Genomic DNA, 21,169 nt, shown 5'->3' on the forward strand with positions numbered 1-21,169 from the left:
CCAATTGCATTTACAGTTGTAAAATCCCTTGTAACTCTCTAACTTGCTTGAAGAACCACTCTGCTACACAAAGCAGATAGAAAATGCCTATAAAAACCTAAGCATCGATTAAAAAAAAAAAAATTAAAACACAGTCACCGAACAAAACAAGTGAAGTACTGAAAAAATAGAAATAAATACAGCAGTCAAGTAAATGTGCTTTGCTAATGCCAACTACTGAAATCTGGACAAAAAAAAACAAACAAATATTTTGGTATAGATTAAAAAGTAATAATAAATAAACAACATAATAAAAAAAATATAACACCAGGTGCAAAACAGCAGCATCCAACAGTTTTAGGTGTAAAAGAGATTTTTTTTTTTTTTTAAATGACACACACATAACCTGTGCATATACACAGCAATTATTCAGCCATTAAGTAGTGTACATTTATAGGCTACCATGTCATTATTATGTTTATTTCCCCTATAAGAGCTGTGTACAGTAATTAAATAAATGACCAATGTGCTCCCTTCCATCTTTAACACCTCTGAGGACCTTTTGGACTTTGAACACAACCTTGATAACTCATCTCAGTGGATTAATACTGTAATTGTAAGTATTCCAGGTATAAATGTCAGTGAGTGAATAGGGTGCTGTGAAGAAAGCATCATGCTCAGTATTTGTGTGATGGGTCTTAGCCTCAATTGATTTAATGGGAGGAAAAAAATGTTCTCACAGTTTCCAGTTACCATGGCATATCTATTGCACAACTGGAATGGGGCTCTGGAGATAAAGTGTTAACCTATTTTCCACATTAACAGGAGACAGCGCCCTCTGGTGTTTAACTCCACTAAACACTCCACTGAGTTAATGACACAGTACAATAAACCCACACAGAGAGGACATCAGCCCTCCTAATGATCCTTTCAGTGGTGGTAGGGTTGAGGGGCCAATGGCACTCAGCATGGAGTCTGAAAAGGCTTTTAAATGCTGCGTTTCCTGCAAACTGCTCTCCAAGCATAGCTCACCCTGCTGGAGAAAACAGATTTAACTGATTTTCTACTGCAGTGCACTCTGCCTCATGTCATGGTCAGACTTTTTTTTGCCCTATAGTATTTAAATCACTTTTAATACACACATTTCATGAACAGCACTACATTGTTTCCCCATAGAAATCTAACCTGTTGATTTATTCAGGGTTCGTACACTTTAGCAGTGGTCAAATTCAAGCATTTTTCAAGGACTTTCAAGGTACATTTTCAAGCTTTCCAGTATCTTACACCTGTTGTAAATTGCATGTTTTAGATGAGTACTTACATACTAAAAGGGGGAGATTTCACTGAACCATACCAACAGCGATGGTGTTACACTTTTAGGAGGAGCGGTCTTAATTTCAGATGGACTACTCATTATTTTTTACATTGAACATGTGATTATTTATAGTCTATAGATGGATATAGTCAGATTGCAAGAGAAATACAGTAAGATTTTCAAGCATTTACAAGCACTTTATCCAAAATCCAAGCACTTTTTAAACCTTGAAAATACATTTCAATTCAAGCATTTTCAAAGATTTCAAGCACCCGTACCAACCCTGTTTATTAGAATTTTTATATTTAATAACTCTTTCTTTAGGCATGTTTTCCATAGTTTATTTTTGATTTATTGTCATTTGAGGTTTAGTTATCCATCTTTATACTGCTCATGGACGTTGTAGACAGCTGAATAAAGTATGGAGTTTGAGTGAAAGGACAGTAATACAGCAGTGATTTATATTTTTAATAGTTTGTTTGACACGGTCATCAAACTGGTCACACAAACAAGATTTGAAATGTTTTATTTTAATAGAATTTAGGACAACCAAATATGTAAAATAAAAAAAGAAAACCAACAGCAAAGGTGAAATTTCATTCACTAGTTTTTTTTTCCTTAAAAAAATATCAGCCTTTCCCCTTGTTCACAAACCGTTTCAAAAACCTGGACAAACAGAAATAAGATGATAAATTCCGAGAAGCTGGAAGGCCATTAACATTTGTCGGCAAATATAAATATAGTGGTTTGAACAGGGTCTCAAATAGCTCACATGGAAAGAGTGTACATACAGTTTACACGACAGTAGGACACTCGGCACTGCCTGTATCAATTTTTATTAATGTAGAAAACCAGGATCCATAGTTACTGATTTAAATCAATGTGTTTATGACAAGGAAATATATACATTCAGCCAGCTCTTATAGTCTCTGGAGTATGGCGTTTGAGTTGCCCCTTCGATCATCATGATTGTCTATTCAGGAGCATAATTGTGAGTGTATTGGTAGTCCGAGTAGTAATCCTGTACCCCTCCCCGGCCCGCTGGGTAACCCCAAGAGCAGGGTCCACCTCCAGGCCCGTCCCCCAAGTCATGTCCTCGTCCTGGCCGAGGCCAAAGTCCTACTGGTGGGGCTCCTCTCCCTCGATAGCCCCCTAAAGAACCAGGACCCATACCGCCCCGCATAGGCCCCTGATCCATCTGTCCTGGGACGCCACCCATACCACCATAGCCCACACCACACATTGGATGTGGAGGCAGTTTAGGTCTGACTATCGAGCCCCCCCTGGTGGCCACTGTGGGAATACCCACAGACGGTCCAGGGTTGTTTGCACAATTCACCTGAGTCCTGCCCCCCTGACTACCAGGGGTGCTTCCTCCAAGGGTTTCCCCAGTCTTAGAGAGTCCGCTGGGGTCCACGGGGCCAGATGTGACCACACCCTGGCTGCTAGCAGTCTGACAAGTGCTGGTCCCCGCTGGCCCCCATAAACCCTCCCCAGGTCCACTGAGTGTCCTGTTATGTTGTGTGGGAGTCCCACTAACATTTGTATGAATGCCAGCCATGTAACCTGGCTGGACTGAGTCATTAGGGTCTGTGTAGGGGAGGGAGGTTGTGAGCGGAGAGTTCCCAGCAGGCCCCACTCCTCCAGTGTCTGAGCCGTACGTGTGGCCCAGCATCATGAGGTGAGGCGGAGGGGGAGGTTTCACCTCCAAGGGGAGAGAAGCCAGGTTGGCTAGAGGTCCTACTGACGCCATGACGGGTGGGGTTGGGATTGTGGCGGAGCCTGTGGCTGGGACTGGGGGGCGGTATTCCTGTTCATGGGTGCTGCTGCAGGGTGAAGCAGGATAAGCTGGGGAGGCGGCGTAGCTAGAGGAGCCGGTGTAGGATGACCACGAGGCCGAGGGACAAAGGAAGCTCTGATGGGGATTGACAGGAAAACCTCCCGGTGACAAACCACCAATGTCTGAAGAGCCCATTCCCAGCTGGTTGGTGGCTTTGAACTGAGAGATGGCTGTTTTGAGAGCGCTGTAGTCGGAGAGCGTCGGCGTTCTCTCGGGGGTGGCGTGCTGGTCCGGGAGCGGAGGACGAAACTCCTCCGCCTCTGGTGGGGGCGGCTGTGGAGGATGCCCCTTTTCAATTCCCTGTTTCTGCGCCGAGGGATCCGACATAGTGTTTGGCTCGCCATCATCAGAGTCTAATGACATGTCCTCCTCTTCCACACACTCATCATTCACTACTGGGAGAGCAGGAGAGGCCAGAGAGAGAAATGGAAAAGTAGAGAGGAAGATATTATCCGACAAATGTGTTACAGATGCATTAATGCCACCTAATGTGTTTTAAAAACTCTGCCGGGTAGTACAGACATCTTTAACTGGCAAGATAACTGTACAGAAGAAAAAGCAATTCATCACAGTAATTACAGTACAGCGAGATGGCATGAACTCCCGGGTGTTTTGGTGTTTGGTCCTGCTGTTGACGCTACCCACCTGTAGAGGGCGGCGTTGGAAGCTCGTTCTGATTAATGGAGCCAATCAGACTGTGGAAACCGCTCATAACATCATCAATGCTTCCTATCACTATCCCATTTCTGGAGAACTGCAGGAACATCTCAAATGGCCTCTCTGAAAAACACATCGCAACATGAAAAATTAGAAAGAGTCAGAGAAGGTTGTCAATACAGGGTTCGTACACTTTTTCAGTGGTTTTTCCAGGTCCATTTTCAAGCTTTTCCAGTACCTCTAAACGGTTGTAAATGGCATGTTTTAGATGAGCACTTCGATACTAAAAGGGGTAATTTCACTTAACCATACCACCAGCAATGGTATTACACTTTTAACAACTAAAAGTAGTTTGCTAATCTCATAAAACATACTGGTATGGGAATCTAGGGGCTAGGAGCAAAAGTAAGCTCACAAAAATCATCAATCGGCAGCTGTTGGAACTAAACACGACCCAAACTAGGAGGAAAGAAACACAAATAGGCTACTTCAGGACACATCCACTAGGAATTTGAAAAACTCCCTTCATTAAGAAGATACAGGGTAGAGCAACAAGAACAACAACAACATCTCAGAAAAAGAAAACGCAGGCGAGACAAGACAAAATGCAGCGCGATCTTCATTTCAGATAGGCTATAGGCTATTCGGTTTATTTATTTTTTTTCCCATTGAAAATGCAGTTATCTGTAGTCAGATTGCAAGAGAAATACAGTAAGAATTTCAAGCATTTACAAGCACTCAATCCAAAAACCAAGCACTTTTCAAACCTTGAAATTCAACATTAAAATTCAAGCATTTTCAAGGATTTCAAGCATCCGTACGAACCCTGACAAAACAATGGAAAACACTTCTGTCATTCTAAAAATGTACATAATCTATAAGGTTTAAAGAAGGAAACATTTCGCACCAACACCCTAATGCAGACACATGTAGCTGAAGTGTTGTGCTGGTATGTATAAAGATGGTAGCCTATGTTGATCATGATGAGGATGAATTTACCTGTGAGGAAGATAAGGTGCCGTTGTTGCGTGTGCTGAGCTTGGAGCTTGATCAGACATTCCAGGTCGGGAGCCTGACGCGACTGAGTGTCACACTCATGATAAGGGAGGAACTCCACCAGGTGCTTCTTCTGGTAGGCTGTAAGAAGGTTCAACAGCCCCATGGCGTTGGTGTTTAACCTTTAAGAGAGCAACAAGAGCAGATCCATATGGTGTCAGGGTGTTTATTCACAGCTACAAAGTGGGACTAAAGATTTTTCATTTAATCACTACTGGGTAAGCTCTAGAGGTGGGGGAAAAAAGTCGATACAGCATAGAGTCGCGATATTTTGCGTGGCAATATTATATCGATTCATGGCTGCCAAGTATCGTTATTTAGCGGTTAGCGCTTTAACGGTTGGTGCTGTCAGTATTTTCTTTTTTCAGAGGCCATAGCAGAATAACTTTTAGGAATATACTGGAGATACAGATGTCACATGAAACTATATGATGTAAGGAATTAATAGGCATCATGTGATTAAAGTTGAGGAAAGTTTGAGAAAATGCTGCAGTTGTTGTCGTCCATACATGTTCGATGTCAGTTGAGTTCAGTTTGACTGAATACTTTGTTGGTCAGTCTGTGGCTTTGACTCTCATTGTGGAGAAATAAAAAGACTGAAGTGAGATGAAGAGACGATGAATTTTCTCTTATTTGACAAAACAATTCTTGATTTGATTTAATAATATGGACATAAACTGCAGGTAAACAGTTAAATCTCAATATATTGTATCGCAATACTCACCATATTGCAAAATGCTTAAAATCGCAATAATATCACATCGTGACTCAAGTATCGGGATAAAATCGTATCGGAAATCCTCTGGTGATTCCACCTCTAGTAAGCTCCAACTAAGATACTGACCTCCCGAGTTCCTTGAGCTTTTTCTGGGACTTGCAGTGAACCTTCCACTGCCACGGGTGTTCGGGGGTGCTCTGCTCCTCCAGGAACTTCAGCAGCCCCTGCAGACGATCTGGACAGAAGAAGCAAAAAGAGCTCTGAAGTCTCGTCCAACTGATATTTCCATGAACTCACACAGCTCCCGAAAAGAGAAGTCAAACTTACCCTGTGTAATAAGGTCGGGGTTGAGGACAAACTCATCAGAGACGATGAAGCCTCCAGACACAAACAGCTCATTATAAGTGTGGTTCTTGACGTCGTCTAGAGTGTCCACTCCAGCGAAGCTCACCGAAGGCAACTTCTTCAAAGACACCAGAGCCGGGATCTGCAGGGGGAGAAAATGACATTTTTACAAATGAGTTCTTCTATTATTCAGAGTTTGTACATCTTTTTAAAAGTTAAAATTATTCCTTTTTTTCCCAAGCATTTGCTAGATACCTAACATTTCCTCTCAACACCTTTAGCATTGCTTCTAAAATCTACAGCAATCAATGCATATTGACACTAAATGTATTTTACCCGCTGTTTATATAAAATTATAATAATAAAATTGTATGTTTCGATCATGATCATTCTAGCTAATTTCAATGTGGAAGGTCCCTTTAATTACTTTTTTTGGTAATTTTGCGTCTTCTTTTGGTAATGTGTCTTTTTTTTAAATAATTGAGTCTTGTTAAAAAAAAAAATTGTGTCTTTTTAATAATTTTGTGTCTTTTTTGGTAATTCTGTGTCTTTTTTTGGTACTTTTGTGTCTTTTTTTGGTACTTTTGTGTCTTTTTTTAGTAATTTCAATTTTTAGTCTATTTTTGGTAATTTTATAAAATTTAATTGTATGTTTTAATCATGATTATTTAATTCTAGCTAATTTCAATGTGTCAGGATGAACAGGTGACTGCTCTCAGGATTGTTTCATTTTAAATATAAAAAAAAAATGTTTTGGTTTACATGTGTGATTGTGTAGCTGAAGCACCAAATGATGTTGAAATGTAACAATATTACTCATGTAACAGATGTCATGATGTGCACCAGGTCAAAATAATTCAACTCAGCATCCAGATGAAAAAAAAACAATACTCCACAGGATATGTATAGATTCATTAGGACCTGTCTGTCTGGACCAGCGGGTGCAGTGAGACTCTGACCCGACATGGAGAGTGTGACAGGAGGCGATCATACCTTGTGCACGTGTGCAGCGATGTCCTCATTCTGAATGATGATGAGGAGCTTATCTAAACTGCCGCTGTTTTCCAGAAACGTCTGCGGGCTGCACTCGCTGTTGCCAAGACTTTTCAAGTACTCCTTAGTGACAGACAGGAGAGACGTAATTGTTAGAGACAGACAGATGAATGTGTCCTTCTCTCTTGCTTTCACAAATACCGACTAACACATACGGAAAGAGCTGAGTGCTGAGCAGGAAACACAGTGACAGAGAGGAGATTGCGTAGCCTGTGTATGCCTGTGCACTTTTGACAAACAATTTTCTTAATTAACTCTACAGATGAGGAATATGACAGAAAATGGACGTGCAACTATGTTAAATGAGGAGACGTAATTAACTTTCAAGTAGTGCTGAAATGATTTGATTAAATGATTAATAGAAATTATCAGACAGCAATTTGGATACTTCAGTTAAAGTTGACTTATTTTTTCAAATGATTCCCCAATTACAGTATGCATTTACATGTACATTGAAAAACTTTGCATTCTAAATTGATAAGCAAGTTGAAGACATCACAGAGGGTTGTGGGAAATTGTAAGCTGCATTTTTCACTATTTTCTGACTTTTTATTGATTCACAATTAAAACAATCCCAAAAAAAAAAATCACATCAAAAGAGTGACCACTAACTGGATTTGAGACTACTTGAACATTACTTTTTATTGCATAGATATATCCTTTCTGGGTCTGGTATGTGTTGTGTTGTCTCCTCTATTTGTATCTTACCTATGTACTTGCTGTCTTTTATATTTGTATTTATTTTAATTTTTTTAGGGACTACGGATGCAAACTAGCAGCCTTGCTATAATCCGGCATATTTACAAAGATGTTTTTCGATGTTCATTAATGTGCACTGTCCCCTATCCAAAAAAATAAAATAAAGTAAAGTAAAAGTAAATGAATAATGTGAATAACAACTGCAGCGCTACTTTCTTGTATCGTACCTTAATCTCCTTGCAGACATTGCTCTCCACCTCGTCCCCGGAGTAGATGTAGAATTTCACTGTGTTCTTGGTGACGTCCTTAAAGATCTCCACCAGGCTGCTGAAAACCTCAGGCTTCAACTGGCCGATGAGGCTTCCAGCCAGCAGGCCGGACCCGCTCCCAGAAGCAGCGTCTGGGTTCTGGGACTTGTTATCTGGAGAGTCTCCAGTGATTTGAGAGGGAGAATAAATCTCTCCCTCCACCTCTGCTGACGAGCCGTCCCCTTTAGACTTAGTGGACGCCGCCCCTTTGACAGTGCCCGTTTTACCACTTTGAGAGGAGGTGGTGCTCTTCAGTAGGGAGGGGTCGGCTTTAGTTTTGGGAGTGGGTATGGGGGTGGGGGGCGGCGTTGTAAGATTAGATGTTGTCACTGGGGGAGGTGGAGACGTGACTTTGCAGGGAGCAGGTGGAGCAGGGATCAACTTGTCCATCTTCTCGCACAGTGCTTTGACGTGTCCCTGGGTGGGGACGGGGGAGACGTAGGGTGCAACAAAGTAGGAGAAGCAGCTGTTGGGCAGCCAGCAGTGGCGTGCGGGCAACCGCGGGGATAGCTGCGAAGAATAGCAGATGTGTTGAGTGTGCATAATGTTTTTAATGTCAGAGGTGAGGCTGTGGACTTCCTGGTTGAGTATGGTGTCCAGGCTGATGGAGGGCCTGAAGGGGACTTCGTCTACGGCTGGTAACGTGGGCGGCGCGGCCAGTTTTTTTACTTCCACGGCTGCAGGCGTCTTGGGCTCCGGGAAGCTCTCTGCCATGGTCACGGCCTCCGGTTCTGGCTCTGGCTCCGGCTCAGGCTCAGGCTTTGGCTCAGGAAAAGGCTGTGCTTTGTCTGGAGGAAAAAAAAAGACGGGAACCTTGTCACAGTGATGCCTTGTGAAGCACATCTAAGCATGTCTACAAGGGAGAGGTCTGTGTTTGGGCCTGTCACCATAATTACGTTAATGACTTATCATACAATATATGGACATGGATGACATTCAGGGTTTGTACACTTTAGCAGTGGTCAAATTCAAGCATTTTTCAAGGACTTTCAAGGTAAATTTTCAAGCTTTTCCAGTATCTTACACCTGTTGTAAATTGCATGTTTTAAATGAGTACTTACATACTTAAAGGGGGAGATTTCACTGAACCATATCAACAGCGATGGTATTACACTTTTAGGAGGAACGATCTTCATTCCAGATAGACTACTCATTATTTTTTACATTGAACATGTGATTATCTATAGTCTATAGATGGATATAGTCAGATTGCAAGAGAAATACAGTAAGAATTTCAAGCATTTACAAGCACTTTATGCAAAATCCAAGCACTTTTTAAACCTTGAAAATACCATATTTGAATTCAAGCATTTTCAAGGATTTCAAGCACCTGTACGAACCCTGCACCTTGATGGCTGCTAACCTCTGTATTGCCCGTTGTGTTAACATTCAGGTTTTAACATGATTATACCAGCAGGGTTTTTCCTGACCATTATAAAACTTGGGAAACTCAGCATCTTTTCACAGCGTCTAAGCCAGATGAACTTGAAAATGAACTATGCTGAGACGCATTTTTGCTGTCAGTTCTGGTCACGCTTCTTCTGTCCTCTCATCTGCTCTGTGTAGGAGTTTCACTGTGGGCAGGGCTCAAGCACACAGTGACACTGAAGCAGCTGAAGGGAAGGTAACATCAAGGAATAAAAAGGTGTTGTTCCCAACAGCTACTGTTAGTTTGAAAGAATAGGTTCAGCTAGACTTGGCTGCACACTCCACAGCTTTGGTGTGGGAACATTTTGGGTTTAAGCCGAACGAGAGAGAGAGAGAGACAATCAACGTGAACGAGCCAGTATGTCGACTGGTAGCCACGAAATGTGGCAATACATCATATATCGTTATGTTAAGGAGAGAATGACTCTATTGACCCTGGGTAATATTTAGATATTGTAATTTTTGTTAACATTGCCCAAAAGCATTTTATGTATTGTTTTAGTATTAGTTTATTTTATTCATGTTTTATCTATTTAGGATATTAAATTTTTTTTTAATATTTCCATTACGATGTCTGACTATTCTTAATAAAAAGTTCACTGCTCTTTAAAAGGGTGTACTGGCATTATTATATTATTATTATATCAGTGGCATAAAAGGACAATAATATCACTAATCATAACATTAATACCTAATGTTAATTGTACTGACTCTGAAATGTGGTACTTTGTTTGAAAATTTCAATAAATAAATTGTTTAAAAAAAAAGTATTTCTGGAATCATACATCATCAAATAATAAAATTATTGTGTCAGGTGTAATGGATGCTTTGAAGTACCTTCATTGGCGGGGTTAACCCAGGTCGGGTTGTCTGAGGTGTGAGCTTGTTCTAGTGGGGAGCCCGCGCTGAGTGGACTACCAGGGCTGCAGTCCATGTCCTCCTAAACAGAAAAAACTCCAGTTGTTATTTTTAGATCTACAAACGTTGTGGTAAAATATCATAAAATAACCTATTGAAGAGGTTCATTAGGCCTACTGATATCATTTTTTACACTGTTTCTCTATACAAGGCAAATAAAGCAAAAACATTTTCTTGTACCTGACAAGTTTCGGCTACCTTGCCTCTGTAGCCTTCATCAGAGGTGTCACATGATGTGATGTCACGTGACACCTCTGATGAAGGAATGGAAAAAAATGATGAAAAAAATTCCAAAATAACCGTAGAAACAGCTGTTCACTTCTCACCTCTGTGTAGTTTGTTTGAGATGCGGGCTCACTTTGTTTCTTCAGATCTGGTTCAGGGACGGCAGGTTCCCCCCTCCCTGGACCCGTTGATGGTTCCCCCCTCCCTGGACCCGTTGAGGGTTCCCCCCTCCCTGGACCCGTCGATGGTTCCCCCCTTCCTGGACCCGTCGATGGTTCCCCGTGGTTTGAGTCAGCTGCCATTGAGCCCTGGGCCACGGCTTTGTTCAGCGTAGCCAGGAGGATCTTCAGGAGGCGCTGGGTCTCGTTGACTGCTGTGGTGCTGGTGTTGCCACGAGCCCTCAGATCAGTGTCGTAGATGCCCATGCTTTCCATCACTGCTGTCAGATTGTCACTCTGTCCGCCCTCTTCTCCCGCCTCCTCTGCTTGGGCTCCTAGCAGGAGACGCAATAAGAAGCATTTGCTAAATTTGCCATACTGGTGTACAAGAATACTCTGTGCTCTACAAGGTTCATGCACTTTTTGAGTGGTCAAATTCAAGCACTTTTCAAGGACTTTCAAAGTCCATTTTCAAGCTTTTCCAGGACCTTACAACAGTTGTAAGTTGCATGTTTTAGATGAGTACTTACATGCTAAAAGGGGTAATTTCACTCAACCATACCGACAGCGATGGTTTTACACTTTTAACAACCAAAAGTACAGTTTGCTTAACTTAATATTCAATTTATTATTTTTTTTCATTGAACATGTGATTATCTATAGTCAGATTGCACAAGAAATACAGTAAGAATTTCAAGCCTTTTCAAGCACTTTATCCAAAATCCAAGCACTTTTCAAACCTTGAAAATACAAAATTTAAATTTAAGCACTTTCAAGGATTTCAAGCACCCGTACCAACCCTGGCTCTTATAACTTAAGCTTTTATGTGCATTATAAAGGGGAATGTAAGTATATGTATGATTTCAGTTTAAGTGTTATAGAAGTGGAAGGTACAACCAGCTTAATACAGACAGGCTTTTCACTTTCACGTTATACTGCACTGAACTCTAAGATTGTGGTAGCAGTCAGGACTTTGAACAGCTATCTGGATTAGCAAAAAAATAAATACAACTTGACATTTAACAATATAAACAATTATACAGTAATTTAATAAATAAGCACAAACACTAGCTGCTTGTTAATATAGTGGCAATAGGCAGCAATATAATTACTGAGAATTAATCAGACTCTGTAGTGAAAGTAATACAATATTCATTCTTTCAGAGGAATTAACGTTGGAGGCAGATGGTGGAAAATTATCATAAAAACTCAAATTAAATTAAACCATTTAGATCAAGTTCCATAGACAGCTGCGGTACTGCTCACCTCTGCTGGGTTCTCCGTTGCTCAGTGCGTCTGTGCGTTGGTGTTTGTTCGTGCCTCCTCTCTCGTCTCCCTCGAACTTCCTCTTCAGACTGTTTGCGTCCCAAGCCCCGTCCTCTTCCTTCTCTTTCCCAGGATCCCTCACCAGTGCTTTCTTATGAAGTTGAATCAGCTTCAGCAACTGTTTCATCTTGTCTTTATCGTACTCGTTCTGGGACAGCCGCAACCTCTGCGGGGGCTGCGGCTGGGACTCGATGTGGGGCTTGTGCTGCAGCTGGGCCCCGTTAGAATGAGCCAACCCCGACCTCCGCCTGCTGCTGTCTGGGGGCGGCTTCTCCTGTGCTGGCCTCTCAGGCGGCGGCCTCTCCTGGGGCAGCCTTTCTGCGGGTCTCTCGGCCCTGTCTGAGCCCCTGTCGGATCCGCCCCAGTCGGAAACGGGACTGTATTCCACTGGGGCTGGAGCAGGCGCAGGTATAGGTACGGGGTTGCGTATTCTTTCAATGATGTCCTTGGTCTTGTTTAGAGGTAACATATAGTTGGCGGGGTTGTGGACGTAAGAACGCAGCACGGCGTCCATGTTGAATTTGGGTCTGGTCACTGGGAGCTGGTTGGTCCTCTCCTCCACGTTATATTTGTAGTCGGGCAGAATGAAAGGCCGCACCGTGCCCGAATCCATACGAGTTAAGTAATCGGTGGCCTGGCGCTCCACCCCAGAGCTCACGTCCTTGCCGGGGTTTGGGCGCAACTTGAACAGTGCGTAGTGCAGAGCGGGGACGAAGGGATCCACGGAGGACAGGATAGCAGGCTGGGGCTCCACCGTCAGCGGCTCGGGCTCAAACAGTCTTGATGCTACAATAGAGAACATATATCTTAGTGTACATTCAGTGGCGGTTCTACACCAATTTTACTGTGCGGGCCAAGGGGCACATTTAAAGGCAAAGATGATATTTAAGCATTGAAAAACCTTTATTTTAGCTTATTTAAAAAATCGAATTTAAGTTTATTTGGAAGATACAAATACACTGATTGAAACAATGAGACAATTATTTTTGTACAACAATGACATCTGCCATTTTTGTGCACAATTATTTATTTTTTTTAAAGTGCAGACCCCCGAGACTGATGATATATATATATACATACACACACACACATTGTACACATTCTGGGTTCCTTTTGTGTACAATGAGATATTGTTTGAACAAAAAATAGGTAAACAATTGTTCCATTGTTCATCGTTATAATCATTGATCATTTTATTATTAACTTTACACAGGGGCCACAGCAGGGGCCAAGGGCTTCTTCACAGGGGCAGTGGGCCCCTGTAGGCCTGTGTAGAACCGCCACTGTGTATATTTTATAACATGGAAGCCTCTCCGCTCTTTTTTTTGATGTACTTCTTTTATAGAAAGGAAGAGCATTGAGTAGGTAGATGTCAGAAATATCTTGACTGTGTCCAAACACTCTCGGCTCGCTAATAAAACTTTCCAGCGAGGTCAGAAAAGGGATGGATGTAGAGTGAATAACACTTACAATACTTGACAACCATCCTTGACTCCTGAAAGATGAATAATGCTTGCAGGTTCTTCTCAGCGCGCCCCCGCCGCTCTAGAAAACAAACAGCAACTTTTTTTTTAAAAAGCTGAACCCTCACCGATGGCAACAAGTAGGTGTTCAACTGACATAACAGAGAATTATGAGAGGAGAGTAAAAAGCTTTTTGGCACCTTTGGAGTCAACCATCTGTGCTGAGGATAGCAGGAAGAGAAAGCCCCTGTCAAACAAGGACTTCACCAGCACCTGAACGAGAACAGACACTGCAGTCAGAAGTGCCAGGATGTATCATTATCACATAATGTGAGCGATCATAATACCAGTCTGTTGCCGGACAGTTTGGAACTTATTCTGTGTGCGCACTTGTACTGTAGATTTGTTTATTGTTGCTAAAACAAATAAAAGCAGCATGACAGTTTGGCAGATGTTCATACACTTTTTGAGTGGTCAAATTCAAGCACATTTCAAGGACTTTCAAGGTCCATTTTTAAGCTTTTCCAGGACCTTACAACGGTTGCAAGTTGCATGTTTTAGATGAGTACTTAAATGCTAAAAGGGGTCGTTTCACCCAACCATACTGACAGCGATGGTTTTACACTTTTTAACAACCAAAAGTACAGTTTGCTAATCTCAATATTCAATTTATTATTTTTTTTCATTGAACATGTGATTATCTATCAATCTGTCAGATAGCACGAGAAATACAGTAAGTATTTCAAGCATTTTCAAGCACTTTATCCAAAATCCAAGCACTCCAACCTTGAAAATACAACATTAAAATTTAAGAATTTCAAGCACCCGTACGAACCCTGTTTAAATAAGATAAAGAGCTGCTTATGTCACTAAATGTACCCTAATTCCATCACATGATGATGCTAAATGCAACATTGTGAAATAAACTTTACTTCGATTCTCGTCCACCGAGTGCTTTCTCTGATTTTGAAATAAGAAGGATCCAGAGAAAGAAAATCTTTTCGTATGAACTGAACACCCTGAATCTTCTAAATCAATTCAGCAGCAAGCTTCAGTTATTTTGACAGACTGTGATTCAGTGAAGAGATTCCGTATATTTTCAGGATTTTCATGAGAACCTGGCAGGTTAATGCTACAGTGTGACTCACCATCCTGTCCCTCTCCAGTTTGTTGACCAGTGCTGCCAAGCTGCCGCTGGTTGGTTTGCCTTTTCCACTCACCACCTCAAACAGGCTGCAGGACATCCCACATTTCATCACTGCAGACAAAGAAAAGCAAGTTGGAATACAAAACACATTCAGAACTCGTCTATGCAGTAGTTGTTATCAGTAGGCTGAGATTTATCTCAAATAATGCAAACAAACATTTCATTTAAACACAATGCAGCATATGCATTTAGAATGGCCATTACAGCTTATATCCCCGGGGCATTTTCCTATCATTTAATAATGAGGTATACACATGCATGGTCTGACCTTCCCGTGATGCGCTGTATGTGTCCCAAGAAAAGAGCACAGAGGGAATCTTTCGCTTCACCTGATCCAGCTGCATGCCTCGACTCACCTCCAGCTTCTCAGGCCTTCGGGAGGGAAAAACACATGGAGATTTATCAAAGAGCAAATCATAACAATTTCCCCCCAAAAAAGAAAAAAACAAACAGTTGTGCAAACAACAAAGTGAACGCTAACTGACCTTCATCATGTTTCACCTGACCAAACCGTTGTGTTAACATACAGTTCAGCAACAATTTTCAAAGTTCAGCACATGAAAGGTCTTTAATGATTAACAGTGAAATTTCTAGCAGCACTGTGGAGGTCTTCTGGACATACACACAATTATATGAGAGACTAAAGGTTACTAAGGACTACAGGGTTTTCCTCACAATTACAAGCCTTAGGAACAGCACACAAGCTGTTTTGAGCAACACGATCAAACTAAATTACTTTTACCAATAGTACCCAGTGGACTTTTTCAGCAAGTTTTATTTCAGTTTTTTCAGCGTTTATTTATTTGCTGCTCATTAGCTTTTCTACCTTTTTTGGTACACACAGACATACGGAAAAAGGTCCATAGGTACTCACAGTTTGAAAGGGAGGTAGGGCCGCGAGAAGGATCGTAAACAGATTGGGAATAACTCCTGGCTCTTGTTCACCAGTGGACCAGTCCACACAGTGTAGCAGCTCTTCCCTGCAATGGCATCAACAGCACAGGTCAAAGGTCAGACGAGACACAAAGAGAGAACAGAGCACAGAACTTTTCATAACTGTTGGTTTGTCAATGAAAAAGCAATTTTTTTGACAAATTCTCCCCTTGAGAATTGATTACACTGCTTCTATAATATACTAGCAGTATGCACACTTATCATGGTGTTAAAGTTAGATCTTAGGTAGTTAGTTAAAGCAGTTGCAAGCAGGCAGCAGAGTGTTTTCCAATCCTGGTGTGAACAACTGGCCTTTATACAAACCCACATTTACACAGACATAACTCTAATTAAACAACACATAAGAGGCCATTTGTTTCATTAAATATTTATCAAATACATAAACTTGACTTACCTCGACTTCCTTCAGGGCCAATAGTGTTAAACCTGTTACAGAGGGAAAAATAAGGCCCGTTAACAAACACAGAACCCAGTGCAAACCTCCCCAACTGCCTGAAGATACTTGCAGAGTTTCATCATTCTGCAGTAATATGTACCTGTGTGAAGTCATAGGAGTTGCCGTAGCTTCCTTTCCTTTGTACTTAAAGGAAACCACAGCGTAAGGGCACACATGCCTGGGCCGCACCTTGATCTCATCGAACGCAAACTCGAAAAAATATTGCTAAAAGAAAACAAGAAAGACTCATTAAGACTTGATTATTCTCTCCAAGAAATGACAAAAGCATGGAGTGAATGAAAGAGATCAGTTTTACCTGTGTGAGCTCAAAAGCCCTGTAAGACAGCAGAGATGTAACCCTATTGCCGCTTTTTGACAAATGACAGTCGACCTTGGGAGTCGGCTCCATAGCATTCTTAGGCATGTTCTCGTGGATGTGCTTTATTCGGCCCTGAAAGGAACAAAACAAACAGGTGAGCTCAAGGTCCCACAATACTCAGAAATCTGTTAACAACATCAAATGATAACAGAATGTGTAGCCATACCCTCATAACTTTAAAAATGATCATGTCTCCAGACGAGCCCACTTCAAAAGGATTTATTTGTAACAGGTCAGAATATTTGGAGACATAAACACCTATAATGATAAAAAAAAAAAGAACTAAATTACAGGAAAAGCATCATAATCATACGCCAGCAAAATGCATTAAAAAATCCTATTTACACTCTAAAAATCTAATCCTAAGAATGAGATAAAAACTATAATTTCTGTAGTGAGTTGTTATGGAGGATAGAAGCTGCTTAAAAATAAATATATGACTCGAATGAAGAAATGCAAAAAGAAAATATAACAAACATATACGTTTGGTGAAGTAAGTAGGGGGAAATGCAATGGGAGAACAATACATAAATAAATAAATAAATGTAAAAAAAATAATAGTAAATTTAAAATAAAATAACAAAACTAACATGTAATATGAAATAATAATATAATAATATGTAAAATGGAAAGTAAATGACAGGGGCGTTAATACAAAGGTAAATAAATAAAAAATGAAATTAAAACAGAGCATGAATTGATGTCATCAATAAACAATAGCTTAATTTATTTTTGACACATTTAATTGCATGTTATTTTATTTATCAATGCACTTCTTGAGTCATACATTTTCTTTGCTTTTGGAAGGTTCTGTCCTCTATAATCCTGCATTTACGTGACACATTGTTGCATTTCTCAGAGCCATTCCCAGCTGTTGCTATGGCACATATCAGCTATCAACAGTTAAGCTTATCAGCCATCCTCAGTTGCTAATCAATCACTTTCTAAATGAAATAATTAAAAGGCAACTCATCAGCTAGCAACACTCGAAACAAACAAGAATCCATGCGCAACAATAGAGTCTCCCTTCGAAGAGAGTAACGTACCCTTTGATGAGTTTCCAAGTGTAGTGATCTTTGAGTGTCCAACTGACAGACCCTTCTCACAGATCCAGTGGAGCTAATACAAATAGGAGAAAATACAAAGCTCAGAATCATGTCAAAAGGGAAACTGTCATGTAGCTTATCTTCGTCATCAATACCTTCGATTTGTCTGGAAAAAGGAAGCAGTACGACTCAGTTAGGTCTTGTTCCGTGCGCCCCGCCTGCTTCATCTCTCTCCGCTTCTCGATGAACTGGCACAGGGAGCAAACAGCAAATGAGATACAGAAGTCTGAACCTCATAAACCCTTACCAACCACTCGGCAAGAGCTGTGTACTTAATTACACGTATGTGCTTACATACATGGCTCTGGTAGAATGTGTAATAGGGAAGATCACATTTTATTACAGCCTGCCCTCAGCATGTGCTCTCAGAGTGAGCTACAAGAGCATTTTCAGAATCACAGCACTGCTAAGTCGTTTTAAATTGCATGATTTTTCTATACTTGGTTTTGACCTACAAAAAGTTTCCATAAGAAAAGAGGAAGCAGCTTAAATACACCACTGATTCAAAAGACTTTTCTTGGAACTGGGCTTGTATTCATGTTGACATCATGTGGTACAGGAAGACAACGACCAACCTCCTTCTCCAGCAGCTCATTGTGAATGAGCCTGGCCTTGCAGTAGGAGAAAGTTCCTCGCGATGACGAGTCCAGGTAAAACGATGAGACAATCTTCACAAGGTCCTCAAACTCCCTGCTGTCAGGGGGCAGGAACTGGTACAAGCCTGCACACAGAGAGGTGAACCAGTGGATTAGCATCGAGAGTGAAGACGTGTGTACGTGCAGAGGAGGGTCATAGGTTTAAGACAGGCAGACAGCAACATCATCAAACTGTCAATCATCCTCTTTTCTCGTTTATGGGGTGACATGCTCCTCTATATAAAAGTAAGTGATGTGCCTGCAGACAAGAATTCTTTGTGCATGTTTGGTACACTAAGTGGGGTGGCTTTGAGCCAAAAGCATCCTATGCAGAACTTGTTTCTCATGGGTCAAAGCCAGCTCATCAAAACGGGTATGTAAACAGTTACCAGGAATCCCTTGTACACACGATCAAGCCTCACATCTGTCTGTGTTTACATAAGGTTTATCATGTCAATTCAAATACATGCAAAGAAGTGATACCAACCCTAGCTCACTACTGAATGGGGCATCATCAGCCTGGAGGTGTGACATAAGTCTCATGTGAGGCAAAAGGGTAAAAGACTGGAGACAGGACAACAGGGTGCAAATACAACCAAGTCTGTCTCAATGTTGTTAAGTTTGCAACTTGGGCAGTAGGACATTTGATGCGCTACATATGCAATCTGCTGAGATGACCAGATACTGCAAGCACAGCTGCTTACGAGAAGCTTAACACGAGAAGCCATCTCTACTTTGCATGTAAACAAACAACTGTTGTGGCAGCATGGTTTGTAACAACCTACTGCCACCTCTCTGAGACATAATGGGGCCAGTGTTGTTGTACTGTACTCTGAGGAGCGTTGAGGTGAGGTGTAAAAGGGGTGCTCTAATATAACAGTGGCATCAAGCTAGGACAAGGGGTGGGCTCTACTGATGCTTAATGCTCAATGTTCCTCGGACAAATGCTGAATTTGGAAAAACTGCTTTCAGTTTTTCTGCTGCATTCAACTGGAACATCTTACAACATCCACTCATAGTCAACACAACTATGGGCCAGTTTGAAACTATGATAACCAATAACTCTGCCTTTCACTGTAACTGTTTTTAATGTGTTTGCATGTGTTTTTGTCTGTGCTGTGTTGTGTTTTCTCTGTACTCTCGACATCATTGTGAATGAGGGGTTGCCCTCAATGATTCCTCGAGAAATAAATGAAGGATAAATGGAAATTCAGGATTCATTAATGCTGTCATGGTGCTGTGAAAACATGTCATAAATCCATGCCCTTCACTGAGGTCAACAAGACACCCACATGTTGTCAGGTGATGGCTGCAACACGCTCATGACAGCGGCAGCACTTCTCATGCAGACTACGGTCCCATGAGGAGGGGAGAAAGCCGAACAAGGTGGGCTTTCACATCGGACAGTCCTCAAAAGTGCTGCTTGCTTTCAGGCGCCTGCACAGGGACGTTAGTTAGCTGCCTTTGCTGCTCTCTGGGAACTTGGGTTACCTGGGTTGGACTAACAAAGCCATGCCTGCAATAACACCACACGCTACACCTGCCGAGGCGGTCCGTGCGCTTAGATAGCAGGACACTGTTTCACGTAAACCCCAAAAATGTCGGTGAACATTTTGTTAAAGTCGTTAAACTAGCGAGAACAGCCAGCTAGCTAGCATGCTAGCAACATACAGCAGCAGAATTATGAAAGACAGGACAGCCTCTGTTCAAAATAGCAGCGAGATGGCACCACCTTTCCGCTCTCGGATCTTCCTCGGGATTTGGAAATTCGGTCTCTGGCCCGGTGACGGAGAACTGCTAAAGCTCCGGGCGTCTGCATGCATGCTCCTCCGCCGCTCAGGGGCTTCTTGGTCGGGCATTACACTGTCTCCACATCCAGGCTGATCGCCATTTTGGTTGGCTGTGGCCGAGGTGGCGGCTGGATTCTTCGGGGGTTCGCCTCCCTCCGGCTGGAGATAGTCCGCCTCGGTACATTCTGGGTCCCTCCTCCCCACCGCGGTGGGGTTCAGGGCCATTTTCGGGCACCGTGCACGTGTAACGGGCAGAGTAGCTCTAACGATTACGGCGCCGCTTCACACACACACTCTCCTCCTCACCCAGCCTCCGCCATTGTGAAAATGACGTACACGTTCTTCTCCACCACTGCAAAACGCTGCCGTCACTATGTTTACATTCGAGAAAAGCGCGCCACCATGCGGCGGATGGATGTACTGCAACACCTGATGTAGTGATGGATTCAAGAGTCAACATGGTGGCGAAAGATGCAGAAAGATGAGAATAAAGTGTAGGATGCAGACAAATGTGTGAAATCCTGCAGTTCTCTGCTGGACTGCTGGATTATATACCTATTATGTATACCGATGCTATGCATACCATATATTATGTTATATATTATATACTATATAAGGGATGGGCAACTTAAATGCTGGAGGGGGCCACAGTTTTTCATCGACACTACCACAGGGCCACATATAGGACCGTGCACTTAACCAGATATGATGAAACTGCAATTTTAAATATGTTTACAGTGCAGTAACTTAACATATTTCATGCTCAAATGCATGTATAACAGTATAAATAGGAATACAAAAGGTTTGAAGCAAATCAAAAATAACCACTTACTGTTATTTTTTTTTCAGTGCAAGAACAGCAGACCAACATTAATTGCAAGAAGTAATTTTGTGCATTTTTACACTGCACTTTTAAGATTTCATGCTCAAATGCTTGTTTGCATGTGTACTGAGGGCCACTTCAAGTGAAGGTGCGGGCAGTATGAGGCCCCCGGGCCTCCAGTTGACCATCCCTGTACTAACTAATAACCCAGTCCTTCATATTATACTATATTATGTTAGTATGTTCTGATGTATGCATGATATTATATACTAGATTTCTAATACACTGACTCTGCTGCTTCTAATCACTACTGTCACTTTAAGCACACCACTTTCACTGTCTTTTGCAATT

General features: G+C 41.8%; 1 protein-coding gene across 2 annotated transcripts; it reads right to left on the minus strand.

The window, feature by feature from the left end:
* Nucleotides 1-1,920: 1,920 nt before the first annotated feature.
* tasorb (transcription activation suppressor b) lies at nt 1,921-20,290 on the minus strand. Of its 2 annotated transcripts, none has more exons than XM_059333531.1 (23): nt 19,938-20,290; nt 18,146-18,291; nt 17,666-17,758; nt 17,511-17,583; nt 16,631-16,722; nt 16,402-16,536; nt 16,186-16,310; nt 16,044-16,075; nt 15,570-15,675; nt 14,964-15,067; nt 14,637-14,746; nt 13,689-13,761; nt 13,496-13,570; nt 11,966-12,811; nt 10,643-11,034; nt 10,236-10,338; nt 7,890-8,758; nt 6,904-7,026; nt 5,893-6,052; nt 5,692-5,800; nt 4,791-4,969; nt 3,780-3,914; nt 1,921-3,526 (listed from the first exon to the last, which is right to left on the minus strand). In XM_059333531.1, exons 1-23 carry the CDS (start codon nt 20,218-20,220, stop codon nt 2,268-2,270), a joined length of 5,622 nt encoding a protein of 1,873 aa, XP_059189514.1. In that variant the 5' UTR covers nt 20,221-20,290; the 3' UTR covers nt 1,921-2,267. The 2 variants fall into 2 exon arrangements, with proteins under 2 accessions (XP_059189514.1, XP_059189513.1); XM_059333530.1 differs by having other exon boundaries at nt 1,921-3,529.
* Between the last annotated feature and the right edge of the window lie 879 nt (nt 20,291-21,169).

The sequence above is a fragment of the Centropristis striata genome, chromosome 5 (assembly GCF_030273125.1).
Source record: "Centropristis striata isolate RG_2023a ecotype Rhode Island chromosome 5, C.striata_1.0, whole genome shotgun sequence".
NCBI classification, from domain to species: Eukaryota; Metazoa; Chordata; class Actinopteri; order Perciformes; family Serranidae; genus Centropristis; species Centropristis striata.